Here is a 19,525-nt window from a genome sequence, read left to right as displayed (position 1 = left end):
ATAAATATCTAGTATCTGAAGAGGTAGGTAGCGTATGTTATAAGCGCGCATGGTAGGTTAAAAAATATTCTAACGGCATAGAGATATTATATAAATAATAATAATAATAATAATAATAATATTATAAAGAGGAAAGATTTGTTTGTTTGTTTGTTTCGAATAGGCTCCGAAACTACTGGACCGATTTGAAAAATTCTTTTTCCATTAGAAGCCGACATTGTCCCTGATGAACATAGGCTAATTTTTTTTAATTTTTTTTTATTTTTTTTTTTTGGTTTCATGTGTGTTTTAATGTTTCCGAAGCGAAGCGAGGGCGGGTCGCTAGTATTATATAAATGCTAAGCAAAGTACAAGTCGCGAGGACGTTTGCTGGTCTACCGTAAAAAAATTAAAAGAAATCCATAATTTTGTAAATAATTTAAACAAGTTTTCTTTTCCAATGACCGGTGTGTGTAGTGATGTCCCCGTTGACCTTGACTTGAGTCGGCGGGTGCAAGTCACCGCTAAGTATCACGTGGTACGACATGATAGATAATATTCCAGCCCGACTCACAGAACATTATCAGTTTAATACAAACAAACGAATCTTTGTTCTTGTTAATGTTAACATATTTTTTAAACATTATTTTAAAACAGGTGCGTAGTTTTACTCGCGTATTAGGTAGGTACCTACTATATTAAAACAATTACATATACATATTAATATGTATTTAATCCTTTGCTAATTTTGAATGTATAATATTAATGTACTGTATTAAATTTGATAACAAACAGTTTTCCGTCAATTATGTATCACACTGAATCAGCTGTTTTGACACTAGACTTATGGTTATGACTATGAGTCAATTAATTGTTTTGATGTGAAGTTATTAATAATAGAACGCAATTCTCTTGTTTAAGCTAAAAGTTCTTTGACTTCGTCAAGAAACAGAACCGTTTGGAGTTAATTTTGTTGTCATTGCGAAGTTCCAGTATCACTTTCATTTATCATGACTCTAAATATAAGAAAACTATTAGATGCCAATTATTCAAAGCTTGTGAATTCCATTGGAAAGGTGAGTCCGTGTGTATTTTAAATTGTATTTATTGTAAATAGTTAGTTATTGTGCTATAATTAACAGTAAAACGCATTAAACTGATTTAAAACATTATTCTTCCATATAGATAAAAAGTTGTGCGACTTATGCCACAATTATTCGTAAAAGCAAAATATATGCCAGTGCTCAAGAAGTAGTTCAAGATGTATCAGATGGCTCAAAGTTATTAGTTGGTGGTTTTGGACTCTGTGGAATTCCTGAAAATCTAATTAAAGCTCTCAATATAAAAAAAGTATCAGCTCTGACAGTGGTATCTAACAATGCTGGTAAGTAGTATATATATACTTGAAAGCAAATTCAATAATTTTTGACTGGTATCCATTGGCAGTGGTTACCACTCACTCATATTTAGGCAGTCTTGATTCCTAGCCATAGAAATAAAAAAAAATGATAAGAAAATTCAGAAGTAGCTGTTCCTTTATTGCCCCAAAATTACGTTCGTGGTATTAGAAATAATAAAGTAATGTTTGTTTTAAAATTATTTTCTAATTATAGTGCACAATGTGCCACAGTTAGTACATTTTTAACTGTAATAATAATAAAATAGATAACAAAATCCCAAGTGACATGTGGACCTTTTATCTACAGATAAGTGTATTATTATTGTTATTTAGTAAGTCAATCGGATCTTACCAACACAAATTTTAATGGAAGCTGGAAAATTCCTCACTTCTTTGATCAAAAGAAAAGCTATATAATGAAATGTAAATTATGGATGTTAATAAAATATATGTACTTCAAATGAATATATTTGTAAAATAGACTTGTTTAGTTCCTTTTCATGGATGTATCAATGGGATGGATCCATTCATGGATGAGAGAAATTAAGAAATAATTTAAATAATAATTTCAAAAGAAATTTAATAATTCAACAGGTGTTGAAGATTTTGGCTTGGGTATTCTTCTTAAAAGTAAACAGATAAAAAGGATGATCTCCTCATATGTTGGAGAAAATGCGGAATTTGAAAGACAATTTTTAAGTGGAGAATTAGAGGTATTTACCACCATGATTATAACATAAGAATAAGTGCAAAAAAGTCCTTCATTTTTAACTAATGCCTAAATAGTTTTATTTTAAAATATCCTAGGTGTGCATAATGAGAGTTAAATATTAATCGTGGCCCAATGAGAGCTAATAGAGGTCTCTACTGCATCAATACAATAATAATAATAATTGTTACTATCTTTATGTGCCTGCTTGTATCCTACCCTATCATCAGTACTTAAAGATTAACTTAAAACTTAAATTTGATTAGTTTCACTTCCAAAAAATAAGAACAAAAATATTATATTTCAATTTCAATATTCATTGAAGATATTGTATATTTAGCATTCCATTTGTCCATAGACTGCAATTATCACTATCCACCAAACCAGATAGGTTCTATTCTATCAGCCCACAGATGTCCACTGCTGGACATAGGTCTCCCCCAAGCCTCGCCACAAAGATCGGTCCTGTGCTGCTTGCATCCAGCGAATCCCCACGAACGACAATAAGTTATTTAGATAGGTTCATAATAGTATATATATATATATAAAAATAATATAATTTCTAATATAAAAATACATACATATATATTTATTACAGGTTTAATATATAATAAATGGCAGCATTATTATGATATTATTGAATCAACTTTAGACGCCTGTACATAAAATTGGTGTCTAATTTATTAATATGTTCAACTTTTTAATTTTCACATGTGTATTTAAGTATATATTTTTATGTAAGTTTATTAAGATATAGCACCGTCCAGTTAACTTATTCCTCTCCCTGCAAGGTTGCCTGGAAGAGATCGCTTTCAGCGATAAGGCCGCCGATTTATATACCGACTTTTGTTTTATTACTTTACTGTGTACATATTAAGGTGTTATATAAATAAAGAGTTATTATTATTATTATTATTTTTAAAAGAATAACTAAGAAGGTAAAAATATCTGTAATTTTAGGTAGAATTGACACCGCAGGGTACACTGGCAGAAAGAATACGTGCAGGAGGTGCAGGTATTCCTGCCTTTTTTACACCTACTGGATTTGGTACTTTAATTCAGGAAGGCGGGTCACCAATTAAATATACCAAGGATGGAAAGGTATAAAGTAAAACTAGTATAATAATGTACAATAATATACATAATGGATTAGGATGGTTCCATGGTGTTTCTAAATTGATGACGTCAGCATCGCTGACGCCATTCTCTTCATCATTATTATTGCCTTCCATAGTGACAGTAATTAAGACTCATTTTTCCAATGAATTCCATTTGCTAATATACATTTCAAGTGTACAAAGATAACAACAGAGAGCTTCGCTCCGTTCGACTGTTAGAGCCGGAATGTTTTATGCGTTTTTTTAAACCAGAATAGGTTTTAAAAAAAAGTAACGTCCAGGGGTTATACTAGACCGGGGGCCGGAGAAGAGATTATGCTCGCACATACCGACCCCTCTAGGTGGTGGCTTCCCCCCGGTGAAGGTCAAGGGGCGACCTGAAGAGGTCGAGCACGAGCGCGTTGCCGAGGAGAAATATCTTCACGATAAAAAGAGCAACCGATTGGCTGTGTATTGCGTCCCGACCCGGCAGGCTGCTTCTGGTCCAGCGGGGTATTCTGGGAAACCAGCGGCACCGTCTGGGCAGCCTGACAGGATGCCATACCGAGACGGCCGTCGCTTCAGAGCCTTCGATTCGCCTCGAAGGCTCCGTCGGCCGGGCGTCCTTAGGGTGAGCTGCGCCGTCTGGTTGTAGTGTTGACCGCGGTACCCGCTTACCTGACCCGGGTTTTGACCTCGGAGGGGATCGGACGTTTGGGCGAAGAGTGCAGGGAAGTCGTTTAGTGGGTAGGGCCCTGAAAACATCCTTGGGCCCGCGGTATTGCAGTCGCGGACCAGTCCCACATACCCCGCGCGCCCCCTACGCGCGGTAACCTCGTTGGAGGTTCGGCCCCAGCCCGAAAAAAAAAAACGGGTTATACTAGATTCACAGAAATAGTAGATGAGCTCACGGGGTCCTAACCTGACGACGTTGCTAACAATAGCGCTATCAAGAGCAGTGCTTCGCAGAATCTACCACCGTATCAGAAACGCGACTCACTGAGAAACTCAGTGGGCTGTGTCTTAATGTGGGTTAATTTACTCACCGAACCCTTCCGGTGCTTGAGTTATCTAAAAGCATCGTTAGTGGATCGAGAGGATTCGAAATGACGTGTTTTGTGCGACAATAGTCACTCGTATTTATAGTAGAATAGTGGGGGTAGCTTAGACATGAATTTTCTTGAATACCGTCTGAAACAGTTGTTTACATGCTTAACCTTAAGGAAACAGTAAACTTTAACTAGTCTTAGTTAGCCAAATAGTGATGTTGCGAACATATATTTCATTTATTAAATAATATGTATATTTCGATGAGATAAAAATGAATAAAGTCAAATCTTCAAAAGGTCAACTACATATTTTAATGTCATTTGTGCATAATTATCTGATATCATTTCAGATAGATATTCCTAGCTCTGCTCGTTTTGTACAGCAGTTTAATGGTAATAATTACGTAATGGAAGAAGCAATTACTGGCGATTTTGCTTTTGTTAAGGCTTGGAAAGCTGATAAACATGGTAATCTAATATTCAGGAAAAGTGCCAGGAACTTTAATCCAGCTATGTGCAGGGCTGCTCGCGTAACTATAGCCGAAGTGGAGGAAATTATTGATGAAATTGATCCAGATTTTGTTCATGTACCCTCAATATATGTGCACAGAATCATAAAGGAAGATAATTTTGAAAAGAGAATAGAAAGAAAAACTACAAGAAAACCAAATCAAACATCAAAATCGACTGATTCTCTGAGAGAAAAGATCATAAGAAGAGCTGCTTTAGAATTTAAAGATGGGATGCATGCAAATTTGGGTATAGGTACGTAATTAGAAGCAATTCTATGAATTAAATTAGTTATTATTCTAGATGCGATTATCTTTTTGGGATATTTACGCACTACAATCCCTACGCCGAAGGTCCGCCCCCTCGCTTATGGAGCAGTGTGTAGTTTTTCTAGAATGTTCACTCACTAAACGACTCCTGTTCTCAATATTTTTCTACTTGCCTAAAGACCATTACAGGTCATGTGATGCATTATGATTACCCCAACCTCTGGATTCAGCTAAAATAGTAATTAGATTGTATTTGGTAGCCCTGGCCTATAGATCATAAACTCTAAAGTATTCTATGTCTACGATACGTTGTGTACAATTTTTTTTAAGAGCAAGACGACAATTACTTATTTAGGTATCCCAAGCATTGAGTTGCCAAACGCTCTCAAAATTTTAGCAGGTAAAGTAAAATGTTCCTCTGGCGACTTCCGCGGTGAAAGAACTATATTGTATAAAAATGTATCATATAAATCCTACCTATCTGCCGCAAAACATTTGTTAGGGTTGAAGAAAGTTAAATATTATGTGAGTGACTGTATTCAGCTTGTGGTGTCTATGTGCTTTGTTAACTATTTAATCCCAAAGTGCGGCGTGAACTCGTCTGCCCAGCAACTCGTACAAAAATAGTGACACAAAAACACAAAATACTCGAGGTGTTTGTGATTTCTTGAAATACTGGAATTTTACGTTTAAATGTCATCCAACTAAAGAAGTGTGGGAAGTAGCAATAACGTATATACTTATATGTACATGTCCTTGAAACCACGCAAAAATAACATTTAATTAACCTAATAATAAAAATGAGCTAAAAATAAAAATCAAATCCGCAAATTACAATTTGAATAATTACTGGTGGTAGGACTTCTTATGAGTTCGCACGGCCTATTTCTGCCGTGAAGCAGTAATGTGTTTCGGTTTAAGGGTGGGGGCAAACGCTGTAACTACATAATATAGTGAGACCTTAGAACTTATATCTCAAGGTGGGTGGGTGGCGGCATTTACGTTGTAGATGGCTCCGGTAACCACTTAACACCAGGTGGGCTGTGAGCTCGTCCACACATCTAAGCAATAAAAAATAAAAAAAGTTCGAATGAATAAGCAGCGGCTACAACAACGATAACAGTCCGGAATTGTTATTAATTGAATACTCCAAATTGGTAATTTTATTTTAACGTAATTTTTTTCAGGAATGCCTATGCTGGCAAGTAATTACATTCCAGAGAATGTTAAAGTTTTGCTTCAATCAGAAAATGGAATACTAGGTCTCGGTCCATTCCCCACAGAAGAAGAAGTGGATGCAGATCTGATCAATGCAGGCAAAGAAACAGTCACAATACTTCCAGGTTTCTCTTCATTTCATATTGTTTTCTAGTTTCGTAGGTGGAAGGTTAACTCAGTTGCGTGTGGAAGCAGCAATGTAAAACATTTCTCAAAACTGATCCGGCATTTTATTTTACCCGCTATTGTTGGTTTTTAAAAAAACCGTTGTTTTCGAATAATTTCGCACAGATTTCAAAACAAACAACATTTATATATAAACTATGCAATCAATTCTAACAATCAACCTAAAACTAAAAACCTTATAAAATAATAATAATAATAAATTAATAACTAAAATATATTATTAAAAGGAGTCCCTTTAGGCAAGGTTCCGAAGATACTGGCAGCGTTCCCCCTTTGAATAGCTAGACTAATTCTATGTCCAAGGTAGCTGCCAGCTCGTCAGTCTTCGGTGATGTCGACTAACCATTTTGCTATTTCCTTAAAAAGCCTTATAGCGCTAGGACCCCACGGACCCAGGGTCTCAATATTTTATATTTGAGCAAATTCAACAACCACATATAAATTTAATATTTAATTTATTTTAAACTAGCTGACCCCCCGGCAGACTTCGTAGTGTTGTATAAAATAAACTTAAAACAAACAAAAGGAATCCGTCCGACGGGGGGGGGGGGGGGGGGCACATCAAAGGAAAAACAAAATTGTTATTTTTATTTAATTCCGAGCATTTTCATATTTATTTACCTTTTAAACCTTCTCTGAACTTCCACAAATAATTCAAGACCAAAATTAGCCAAATCAGTCCAGCCGTTCTCGAGTTTTAGCGAGACTAACGAACAGCAATTAATTTTTATATATATAGATTTTATGTAGTTCTGTAATGCAAAATGTTATAGGGGCCTCATTTTTCTCATCGGACGACAGCTTCGCTATGATCAGAGGAGGTCATATTGATCTCACTATACTAGGAGCGATGCAAGTTTCTCAATATGGTGATTTGGCCAATTGGATGATACCTGTAAGTTTTGTAATTTTAATTTTGTTTTGACGTGACAACGTCTTATAATTCGATGGAGCCGGCTGCACGCACGAAAAAACATGACTCATGCGGCGTTACCTCGCTCTGAGGCGTACACGTTTTCGTCAAGTATGAAGTTCAGTGAAAAGTGAATGTGGTGTCAATTGTTTATAGCAACGATAATTGCGATAATTGTAAATTGAAACCATTCCATCAGTATTTTTTTATAACATAATCACGTTCAACTATCGTCAGTAAACCGACTTTACAGACAACCGATTTTTTTAACAATATCGAATGCCATTAGAAATACAACTATGTACATGACCATAATGCAAAATTGGTCAACAACATTTTACTTATAATCAGAAGCGACCTGATAGAATCAAAACCTAATCCATTTTCTTGATCCTTTCTGTAAGATGATTTTAATTTTATTAATTCATCTTGATCCTTTCTAGTGTGTATCGAGAGTAGTTTCTGCTAGACTACGTCCATTTGTGAACTTATTATTTTTGCATTCGCACATTTTCAGGGTAAAATGGTAAAAGGAATGGGCGGTGCAATGGATTTAGTTTCTGCCCCAAGAACTAAAGTAGTGGTTACAATGGAACACACCGCCAAGAATGGATCGCACAAAATTCTCCCAGAGTGCACCTTACCGCTCACAGGAAAAAACTGTGTTGATATGATAATTACCGAAAAAGTAAATATTTTAATTTTATAACTTGCTAACATTTTTGTAGTGAAGTATGAAATGTTCCTGCGAAGATTTAGATATAGTAGAGGATCCCTGGTACACTTTTCATCATTTATTACTAACAAGCTGATTTTTCGTTAGTAGCTTCCTTTTGACTAGACGCCCAACTTTTTTCATTACAGTAACGTTGGTAAATGGTAGCTTACTAGGGGTAGCAAGCACGAAATATGTTGATTTCACGAATTTTAAAAATTTATTGCTAACCGAATTTAAATGATGAAAAGTGTACCAGGGATCCTGTACTAATAGCTTTTGTTTCCAGGAGATATCGAATTCATGTCTCAGTTATGGTAACACGTGATTATTATCTCTAAACTGTTTTACTCATGTTCAATATTATCTTACTATTTATTTATTTATTTATTGCATATATGGATGGATGAGCGCACATCCCACCTGGTGTTAAGTGGTTACCGGAGCCCATAGACATCTACAACCTGAATGCCGTCACCCACCTTGAGATATGAGTTCTAAGGTCTCAGTATAGTTACAACGGCTGTTCCACTCTTCAAACCGAAACGCTTACTGCTTCACGGCGGAAATAGGTAGGGCGGTGGTACCTACCCGTGCGGACTCACAAGAGGTCCTACCACCAGTAATTACGCAAATTATAATAGTGCGGGTTTGATTTTTATTACACGATGTTATTCCTTCACCGTGGAAGTCAATCGTGAACATTTGTTGAGTACGTATTTAATAAGAAAAATTGGTACCACCAGCGGGATTCGAACACCGGTACATCGCTAGATACGAATGCACCGGACGTCTTATCCTTTATGCCGAGTTTACATTACGAAATTAGTGTCATGCATGTTGAGCTCAGTTTCACGAAAGTAGTTTCGATATATGCGAAAGTAATTTCGTTAAAAAATTAGTGTCGCGAAATCCACAGTATCGCAGTAGCCATGGCGCCTTCAACATCAAAGCTGTAATTTGCTATATTTAATGTAGCTAAAGAAATGCTTATATACCTATAAACTTAAAAAAAGACTATCAAGAAAAAAAAGTTGGTAGATTCAAGGATGGTCAAACAAGAAGGCATTTAGGTGCAATGAAATTAGTCTCTGAATTAGCAGATAAAGATCCTGAGAGTTATAAAAACTATTTTCGAATGAGTGAAGATAATTTTGATTTTTTACTATAGGTGTTTCGGGACCCTTGTCATTGATATTCATTAATAAGATCTATATTTTTTTCTGTATTCCATCATTGGTTTGCCATTTTCAACGCTTGAAGCGCGTCCGAACTAACAATACACACGTCCGCACAGCGCAGGCCCTTTCGCGACATTAGTTTCACGTCGCGTTTACACTATGAAATTAGTTGCATGACATTAATTTCACCAAAAAATCGCGCAGGGCACGAAACTAATTTCCATGCATGAAATTAATGCATGCATTACGAAAGTATTAAATTACACGTGAAACTGTTAGTAAAACTAATGTCACGAAATTAATTTCACGCCATTAATTTCGTAATGTAAATTCGGCTTTAGGCCACGACAACTTCGACTGTGTCGACACGACGAATATGCTTGCACGAAGCTATTACGGTGCGAGGGAAATAAATTATTTTAATGATCTCTAATTTTCAGTGCGTCTTCGAAGTGGACAAAGAAAAAGGTCTTATATTAACTGAATTGGCAGAAGGCGTTAAAGTGGAAGATATTGTTGCGAGCACTGGTTGCGAGTTTAACGTAGCACAAAAAATAAAAACGATGGGTGACGTCACCAGACCCGAAACAATCACAGAATAAAAATGTAATCACAACAAATAACAGATATGAAACGTTATCAAAAATATTTTTAATTGTATAGCCATTCTTTATTTTATTGTTTTATCTAATCATAAGAAAATTCATTCCAAATGATATTTATTGTAAAATTTCACACCGATATTGGAATTTAATGATATGTTGGGGTTTAAATGGATATTTACGGTTTAAGGACGTCCTTGATTTTTACCGCGTTTTTTGCCTTTACTAGGTACAAAATCAACAAAAATGACATGATATGTTTACAGACACTATTTAAGAAATATATTTTGTAGCAAGAGACGAAAAATTTTTTAATGAGAGATCTTCAAAAACTTTGACAAGGAATTAGAGCTATTTGCACGTACTGAATTATGTATACTATATTAATATTATTTCATCACTCAGATTTTAACAAGATGGTCGTTGATTAGTGTGATTAGGTACATATTAAAACAAACAAATATTTTCTTAAACGATTTAAAATTGAGTTATTAGTGAAGCCCAGATTTAAGTATTGTAAGGTTTCTGTTGAGATGCTCTGTACTTTTCCTGTAAAGTGGGCTTGTAGAATCTGTTTGTCACATGTGAAAACGTATTAATCCACTGTAGTGAGATTCGTCTAGCATGAAATTAACAGACTTAAAAATTCATCGATTCTGAACATTTTTATATAGTTATCGTCGACTATATTTATTTCGTTATCTTCATCGAGTCTACAGCGGATTAATAAAATCTAACTCAGGTAATTTTAATAATTCTAATCATATCGTATTCAACGGTCGCATGTCGTCAACTGTCTTCTTTCTTGAAGCGCATGTCTTAAAAAGTCTTAACGAGCTAATTGCAGTATAGTACCTACTACTGAATTAATTAATGGTAACTCTTTCTGATAACTCTATACTGATAACTTTTTAAATAATACTAGTCGCGATTTAAATCGTAATTATAATTTTGTACTGCTGTAATATTTAATATACATATATTCGATTAATGATATTAATCTTTATAGTGTAAGGGTTGATTTATACAAAAATATTTTTCGAATGTGAATTTTATCAATGTTGCAAATAAACAAACTATTGAAACCTTGTTTGTTTTATTTGGGGTGCACCTCGTTCGCGCGAAAAAATGACATTGTCAAACAAAATATTTCAGAAGTATCCTTCATAAACATTTTGTTCAGTTTATATTCAAATAACTTTTTATAATTAATATCTATTGATATGAATGGATTAAACCATCCATTGGTTATTTGGAGTGCATGTTGGCTATGGTTGAGTTCTTTCTTTTCTATAATATGGTCTTTGTTTTTATTTTATTGTACGTATTTTTTTCTTATTATGCACTTACTATAAATAGATAATCCATTAATAAGAACAAAATTTTTAATTTAATAAAATTTCATATATTCTTACTCGAGAGACGAGTGTGTCAATGTCGAATGTGGAGAATCGAATGTGCTCAACGTGAATTTAAGTTTATTGTTTGCTACTTGGACAACCCTCACGGCCCATCTAGTGTTAGCGGTTACCAGTGTTATTAGCGCGAGTTTTTTAACGTTGTCGATAGCGTAAAAGTTAGCTCATATTTATATGGAATGGGATCGTTTGTCTACGTTTGCCGCTAGGGGCGCTGTTCCAACTGCATACAAAATTGGGCTAACTTTTACGCTATCGAGAACGTTAAAAAACTCGCACTAAGCACACAGTACACATAATATGTACCATCACAACGAGAATGTCGAAATGTCACTTTTATATTATAACAGCTGCTTCACCGTTCGAAGGAAAACTTCTATGCGCTTAGTGCAAGTTTTTTTTAACTTCTCGATCGCGTAAAAGTTAACTCAAATTTGTATGGAGTAAGAATAGCGCCCTTAGCGGCAAACGAAGGGAAGCTCACTGTTTGCTTCGTACAATATGCAAGTTTAAAAGTAAAAAGGGGATTATAAAACCCACAGAAGAAACATGAAAAATATTGCTGTTTGAGTTCGTGATGTTATTTTTTTCATAATTAAAATCATAAAAATCTTTTGCAAAAAACGTATTTAACATTGGCTGGGAAAGTTGGCAACGGTCATGACTAAAACTCCTTCGTAGTTCCATCAATAAATACGAATACACTGGCCGTCTGATCTATTAGCCCTAATTATTTTTTGGTTCAGGTCTAAGCGATATATTAACAAAAACTGGAATGGATTTGATGAATGCCTTTGTTTTACTATCAGGATTAGTAATGCTTCCGTCAAATGTTCATATTTTGTGTTCCATAGCACGGGGGAAACGCATTGAGTTAAGTTTAATTTTTTAAATTCGATTAGTAATAAAATAATTGATAATTATCTATGTCTATGGTCTCCATGGGACGACCAATTAATTCACAGTCAGCCTGGTGTTAATTTATTATGGGAGTCTAGATATATAATGCTAATTTCGATAATCACATTACAACATGAGGCTGAAATTTGATTTGTATTGCTTATGACAAACCGAAATTTTTTTTGATATTTTTTTGTGCCTTTAACAACTAATAAAATGGCTATCGAACATCGATATTTAATCCGTCGATTGCAATATTTTCAACAATTTTCATTTTCATATTTTCAGTCACAATGGAAAAGTAGTATGCTGCCCTTTATGGTTAAGTATCATTTCGATCATCATAGTAAATATAGTAGGATTAATTCTTTGTATACACCAAATAAGTTCTTGTCACATTAAAACTTTTCAAGCTATTTCGGATGGGATGAGGAACTACAGAAAAGGCCCAAGAAATAAACATTTCATAGACAATCTACAGTGGTTCTTAGACTGCTGCGGGGTAATTATATATTTTCAAAGATTATTTCATTTTATTGTTAAAATGATGCCACTATGATGCATAATCAAAACAATATTATATTGTTAATATGTCTAAAGTAATTTTACTTATGTTTAAGTAAAAAAACGAAGAAAATAGTTAATTGTGTTGCATTTAATTTTAGCTCAATTCTTATAAGGATTGGTTTTCACTAGATTGGTTTGACAAAGTACGTGACTATGAATGGGACTCTACATCGAACAAAAGGAATGCAAATATTAAAGAGAAAACGGTGTCTGATAGCGTGCCTCTAAGGTTTTTTTTTATTATTATTTTATTATAAAGGAAAGATTAAGGTTAATCTTAAATCATCAGTAATCATCTAAATCGCGAGAAGTTGTTTTGTGGTAGGTACGTGCTTTTTTCAGAAGTTTGTAGAGAAGAGTGCCAGTCATCAGCTACGAGTTTTTTTATTTTTTTATTGCTTAGGTGGGTGGACGATCTCACAGCCCAGTTGGTGTTAAGTGGTTACAGGAGCACATGGACATCTACAACGTAAATGCGCCACCCACCTTGAGATATAAGTTCTAAAGTCTCAGTATAGTTACAACGACTGCCCCACCCTTTAAACCGAAACGCATTACTGCTTCACGGCAGAAATAGGCGGGGTGGTGGTACCTACCCGTGCGGACTCACAAGAGGTCCTACCACCAGTAGAAATTTTTTTTACCTGGTCGTCGAACGTGTCAAACGTAAAACATACAACGAGTTATGATTAATACACTTCAGAAATACTGAACATGGTGTTGTGTTTCGAAATTAAAATCTATGACAAGAATGATGCCTTAGACCATGAATGAAGCTATTGCCATGAGCCATTAACACAGCCCTGCGTTTACCGCTATGCCCAGGATACGAAGCATCGTCAAGCCTATGAGTGCATATATACATTCCCCGACTACCGTAGTGATTTAGTGATGTTGGTTTAATCACATTTGTTATAGTTATTTAACGTGTAAGTTGTCTTTTGTGTTTTAAGGTGTTTATTAATCAAAAATTTTTTAGCTGTTGCAAAAGTGGTTCATGTATACCTAATTATCTTATCGAACTGGGGACTCATTCTATTAATACTAAAGGATGCGGTGAAATAGCTTACAACACTGAAATAGTTATAATTTATATAAATCTTCTTCTCTTTGTTTCAATCGTATTAACTGAGGTAAGATAAAAAATATAAAGGTAAATGCAAATAATAGGTTAATTATGACAATAAAACATTCAGACGGTTAGTTGAGCTCACGTCCTGCTTGGTATGAAGCGGTTAAAGTAGCTTAAAGACATGAAAACGAGAATGCCATCACACATTTAAAGACAAGAGTTCGTAATTGTAAATTTAAGCAATTTCACGTAAGACTTGGCGGGTAATTCGACATTTTTGAAATTGTAGATATTGTTTTTTGTGCTGGTATTGGACAAAAGAAGAACATGCAGTGATAAATCTCCAAGAAATTATGACATCATGCAAGTTATGCCTATGAAAAATAATTTAAATGTGACCAGTAGTTCAATAATAGACTTCAACTCCGACGGTAGCACCAACTCTGAATTAAATGATGTCGAAAATTAGAAAAATATCTCATGCTACAAATGAACACGAGGTATTTATTAACGTTAATTAATCATAAATTGATAGCGATTAGTGTATATATCAGAGACTGGCTCAGAGAATCTGATCAATTCCGCTTGCAATAATTTGTATCACAGGTCAAACCACGGTGTTTCCCGAGCGCTATGACATCATTCTTCAAACGAGACTTGCGGAGAGTACTTAACGGTAGGCAGTGGCTTGGCTCTGCCCCTGGCATTGCTGAAGTCCATGGGCGACGCTAACCACTGACCATCAAGTGGGCCGTATGCTCGTCTGCCTAAAAAAAAACCAAAGATAGAAAAAGAAATGGTTTTCCAGTGTGCCCCATTGTATCTAGCGTAACCATTGGTGCATTTATATATTTTTCAAGTTCCTTAGATAGATTAAATACATAGATCGTAACCCATAATTTTGTCTAAATATTGCACTAGCGTAAGATTGTCATTTCGAAATCCGACTAATAACTTGGTAACACTTTTAATTACACTTATTTTGTGAACTTAAATATGAAAACCAAAACCTTAAAGGTTAATTAATATAAATGTAGTCAGTAGCCACATAAAGGCTGATTGATAAAATAAAACTACTGCTACACGCTCAATATCAGCTATTTACTTTAGTTCGGTGAATCAAAACCAAATTTTACCTCTGAATTCTTGAGGATTAATTTATTAGTTATTTAGAACTTGTTCTGTTCTTTAACTTTATCTGGAGCCCCTATGATCATAATATGATGGGATACTAAGCGTAATTATTTCAGTTCTTGTACTGTTTCGGTTCGTTAAAAGGATGTCTCACTTCTGATATTTCAAACTTTTGAAAAATGTCTGAACGATATAACTCTACTTGGTTTCAAATAGCTGGTAGATACTAATTTTTTTGGGAAAACATACATAACATGTACTTGTAAAAAGTTTTAAAGAAGAAAAAATGTTTAATTTCCAAATAATTCCACAAGCCGACATGGTTTTGATATTTGTTATGAAAAATTTGGTTGTGTGGTCACGTTTTCTTTGCCAGTTTCATGGATGAAACAAAAATAAAGAATATTATGCATGGAGTTACTTAGGTACTTATTAACTCCATGATATTATGTGTGTAATCTATGATCTATGGTATATTTAAGAGTATATTGGCTTAGATCCTTTTGCCTTTCCTAATAAAGAAAAATTGTACCAAAAAAAAGGTCTATGGTACTTGGATTTATTTTTGTCAATAATTTGGTAGTGGTGTTCACCAACCCAATTTATTTAAAGTTCACTAACAGTATCGAGTAACTGAAATTTCCGATGGTTTTTAATATTTAATTCATTAAACAAAATTCTGTTCGTAGGCTCCTCCTACATGTAAGGTTAATTTTGTGATTCTAACCTAAATTCAGATTTTTAGATCGTCATGGTATTTTTGTCTGTTATAAACTGGGCCCGCTGTCGTGGACCCGACGAATTTTGGAGAAAGCGACGGGTTTTTAGATTAGCCGCTCATTATATTGGCCGTCGACGAAATTGTTATTCGATTGCAGTTCGAAATGTTCACCGAGCTCTAGTTTATGCAACCAAAGCAAGAAAGCTTAAGAAAGAAGATATGAAAAGTCTTTGGGACGTTAGAATAACGGCTGCTTGTGAGCAACACAATATTACACTATTCTCTTTAAGAGAAGGCTTGGACAGAGCTAATATAATGTTGGATAGGAAATCTTTGTCAGACTTGGCTTCATGGGAACCAAAAACATTTGAAGCCCTCGCTGCTGTAGCTAAATACAAACTTGAAACAGACAGATTCATAGATGGACAAGATAAATGTCACCCCACAGGAATAAATCTAAACCTTAAGGATGTGATGTTAGAGGCATGGTTGAATGAAAAGAAAAAATAATTCAGATGACGTTGTTTCTTTATTTCTAGTTGTTAGCTGTACAAAAAAATAAATACGCGAAAATAAACTATCAGCCTTTTATTACCTAACTACCTAATTCTCTTTTTAACTTTTTTGTTAGTTCATTTTGTTTCTCCAAAAGGTATAAATTTTCTATCTTTCTCTTTTGTTGCCGTTCCATATCTCTCACTACTCCTTCATGCATCTTTTCCCTGAAACAATTGAATACTAATAAAACCTTAAGTTGCTTAATTACTTCAATGTAAACAATATTTTCATTAATACAAGATCAAAATAAACGTATTTAAGTATATAATTTCTGTCTACTTCCAAGATCAATTAAATGATTAGATAAAGTAAATTTTGCCAATCAATAACTGAAGAGAATATTTACTTCAATGATATTTCTCAATCTGAATATTTAAAACAGTCTAAGATGCTTGCGCTTAATCTGTTTTTGGTTCACACATTAAACAAAAAATCTATCAGACATGCTTATTTCATAGATGGGTGAATAAGTTCATGTCCCACCCGGTGTTAAGTGGTTACTAGAGCCTGTAGGCATCATGATATGAATGTTGCCAACTGCCTTGAGAAATAAACATGTTAAAATTTTAGCTGCAATGAAATGGGCTACTTTTTAAATAGCAACATATGACTGCTTAATTCGTATTTATATTTTTAAAGCAACTGTAATGGCAGAAATCAATGGTGCTGGTACAATAATTATAATAATAATAATAATTTATTACTAAATGAACTGAATGCTTGAAGTCAATCCAGTATGATTAAGATATTAAAGCTAATGTCACTATTAATTTGTTGTATATACCTACTTACTTACATAATATAACAAAAATGTTTTACCAATTTTATTTAGAATATGACATTGACATGCTAAACCCATTAATCTTTATCAATGATATTATCATTCGTCTTACCTGTCGGCTTGCTGCTTTAGGTGAACATATGACACAATCCCTATTGTTATAGAACAGGAAAGACCTAAAACTAATTTAGAACTTGAAGAAGACATTCGACCAACTGCAAAGCAAAGGCTACGGTTTCAATATTACTGTATAAGTTGTTTAAAACTTTTTTAGCTAAGTAGCGTAGTATTTACTCTTAGTACGCTAATTCTTGCTAGACAACATTTTACTATAGTTTAATTTGTGGTTATTTTTGTAGTGTATTATGATTATCTATTGATATGTCCACAAAACCTATTGACCACTATTGACAGTTTTGACAGTATTATCCATAGACTTAAAAAATTTAAATTAATATACCGTACCGTAAAATGGGGCGATTAGGGACAAATTCCAACTTTATGAGCAATTTTAAGGTAGTTGTTGATGTATAAAATGCTATATCAGGATCAAAATGATTGAGTCTTGGGAGCATCTTTGTTATCCAATTTAAAATTATGCAACTAGCATTCCAGTTTAAGCAAAAAATGCAAAAATAGGTGTAATCCCTATTTACCCGAAAATTGCGGTTAATTGGGACGAAATGAGAAATTTGCTAGGGTTGGTACTACTTTTATTTTTATATATAGTTTTAATTAATTTATTTATTTAGTTGCACCAACAAAGTGATCATCAATAAAAAAAATTGAAAAACTGACAAAAGTATATGGCAGACATCACCTCAATTATAGGTGCAATCGACAGTGCTGATATTTCTATCTGGGTTAAGAGATTAGGTGTGTCGGTTATTCCATGGATTAATCAGATGAATACCCCTACTCTGAACAAATATTAAATATTTTATTATGTATGACTTAGACATTTTTGTCCACCTTGAGATTTCATTGATCTTGTTACATGTCTCTGCAAAATCGACTTACTTATATTAAATTGCTTATCTATTTCAACTAAAGACTTATTCCCAATTTCGCTTCGAATAAACCAGATTTTTACCAACAAATTTAAAAAATATTGTTATAATTACATAAACAACCCTACAAACCTGTACCTATTTATACTTAGGTCGTTTCCATTTCACGTATTCTCATCCCAATTGACCTCTTTTTCGTTGTTATTTGTACCTAAGACGTCCCCAATATCCCCAAAAACAACAGATTTTTACATGTATTTTTATTTAATCAAATACATTAAAACCAATAACAACTGAGACTTACCTTTAATATATATGCTGGTTTAAACACTAAATAACGTTTATAAATCATAGTCGTCTTCTATTATTATCAAATAAATCAAAGAGAGCAAAGTTTCTAGCACTAAAATAATTACCACCACAGGAAGTTAATTTGAAACGCGATTTTTTATAAGTTAGCAGCTATTATCATGCATGTTCAGAGTTGTTTTGTGAACTTTCAACATTCTACTATTAAACTACAAAAAATGGAAGATTTTGCAACGAATATAAAACTTATATTGAGCATCGAAAGATTTTCCCGGTTTTTTCCCGATTCGCCTCTCAATCCCTAATCGCCCCATTTTACCGGTACTTCAGTGGTAGGTATTATCATTTACATAAGCATTAAGTGTATTATCTATGGTATTGTCTTTGCTATAGTTTAGATTTGTTGCTTTAATCTTTATTAAAGCTTTTTTTTCCCTACCTAGCTGAGAGCCTTGAGAGGCTATTTCAGTGTAACCTTAACTAATAGGTGAGCTCATGGGGCTCAAGCCTGACGATGTTGCTAACACGAACCTTAGCAAGAGCCGTACTTCGCAGAATCTACCACCGGATCGGAAACGCGACCCACTGAGAAGATCCGGCGGGAAATTCAGTGGGCTGTGTCTGGGGATTAATTTACTCGTTGAGCCATTCGTCGCGAGTGACGGGTTCGACGGGAACGATTACCGGTGCTTGAGGTACCTAAAAGCACCGTTAGTGGATCGGGAGGATCCGAAATGACGTGTTTGGGGCGACGCGACGCGACGTCGACTGCTTTCCATTCTGTCCGCAGGATCGGGAATGTGTTAAAGCTTGATTGTTGCTACGGTACCGAGAACTGGTTGTTGGTTGGAAATGATTAATTTGAGACATTTATCTACTGGGATGAAATGAAATGAAATGAGATGAGATAATATGGGATGAAATATAATCTCAGTAAAATGGTGGTCATTTACTGAGATTTTTTCAGAGGACTTTTTGGAAGATCCCGAGAAGTTACGTCCAGCGGCTTCGTTTAATTTTCCCACATTTGTTCACTTTCACAGATATTAAACAGTTTATGAACCACCGTTATTACACATTCAAACCCGAAAAAAACACTAAATAGACAAAATAAAACAAATCACACAACTTCGCTCTTCGCGTTCCCGCCAAAAAGTCAGCAATATTCTTTTTTTAAGGGATTTTATGACCTGGTAACTAATATCTTCAGGTCAAGTCTTATTTTTAT

General features: G+C 34.4%; 2 protein-coding genes across 10 annotated transcripts; both read left to right on the top strand.

The window, feature by feature from the left end:
• The first annotated feature begins 331 nt into the window (after positions 1-331).
• LOC101737459 (succinyl-CoA:3-ketoacid coenzyme A transferase 1, mitochondrial) lies at positions 332-16,216 on the top strand. 9 transcript variants are annotated; one of them, XM_062674913.1, is made up of 16 exons: positions 355-661; positions 901-1,055; positions 1,165-1,363; positions 1,973-2,091; positions 3,048-3,188; positions 4,584-4,998; positions 6,200-6,355; positions 7,190-7,311; positions 7,847-8,017; positions 9,666-11,147; positions 11,992-12,118; positions 12,434-12,466; positions 12,559-12,647; positions 12,811-12,941; positions 13,692-13,845; positions 14,074-16,216. In XM_062674913.1, exons 2-10 carry the CDS (start codon positions 990-992, stop codon positions 9,825-9,827), a joined length of 1,551 nt encoding a protein of 516 aa, XP_062530897.1. In that variant the 5' UTR covers positions 355-661; positions 901-989; the 3' UTR covers positions 9,828-11,147; positions 11,992-12,118; positions 12,434-12,466; positions 12,559-12,647; positions 12,811-12,941; positions 13,692-13,845; positions 14,074-16,216. The 9 variants fall into 9 exon arrangements, with proteins under 9 accessions (XP_012550794.1, XP_062530897.1, XP_062530898.1 ...); XM_012695340.3 differs by having other exon boundaries at positions 332-636; positions 12,434-12,647; XM_062674914.1 differs by lacking the exon at positions 12,559-12,647 and having other exon boundaries at positions 12,842-12,941.
• RpL20 (ribosomal protein L20) lies at positions 15,482-16,191 on the top strand. The gene is given in 1 exon segment (NM_001046686.2): positions 15,482-16,191. A coding segment is annotated over 1 exon segment (480 nt). The 5' UTR covers positions 15,482-15,669; the 3' UTR covers positions 16,150-16,191.
• Positions 16,217-19,525: the final 3,309 nt, after the last annotated feature.

Source organism: Bombyx mori, chromosome 22, assembly GCF_030269925.1.
Source record: "Bombyx mori chromosome 22, ASM3026992v2".
In the NCBI taxonomy this organism is placed as follows: domain Eukaryota; kingdom Metazoa; phylum Arthropoda; class Insecta; order Lepidoptera; family Bombycidae; genus Bombyx; species Bombyx mori.
Note: the sequence above shows the minus strand (reverse complement) of the source record. Positions and strands in the feature narration are given on the sequence as shown.

Bases quoted from the DNA above. Each gene is read 5' to 3' on its own strand.
- LOC101737459 (XM_012695340.3), top strand. From the start codon at position 990: ATGACTCTAAATATAAGAAAACTATTAGATGCCAATTATTCAAAGCTT. The intron at 1,364-1,972 runs GTAAGTAGTATA...ATAATTCAACAG, and splicing joins AGTGGTATCTAACAATGCTG to GTGTTGAAGATTTTGGCTTG. The intron at 6,356-7,189 runs GTTTCTCTTCAT...AAAATGTTATAG, and splicing joins AACAGTCACAATACTTCCAG to GGGCCTCATTTTTCTCATCG.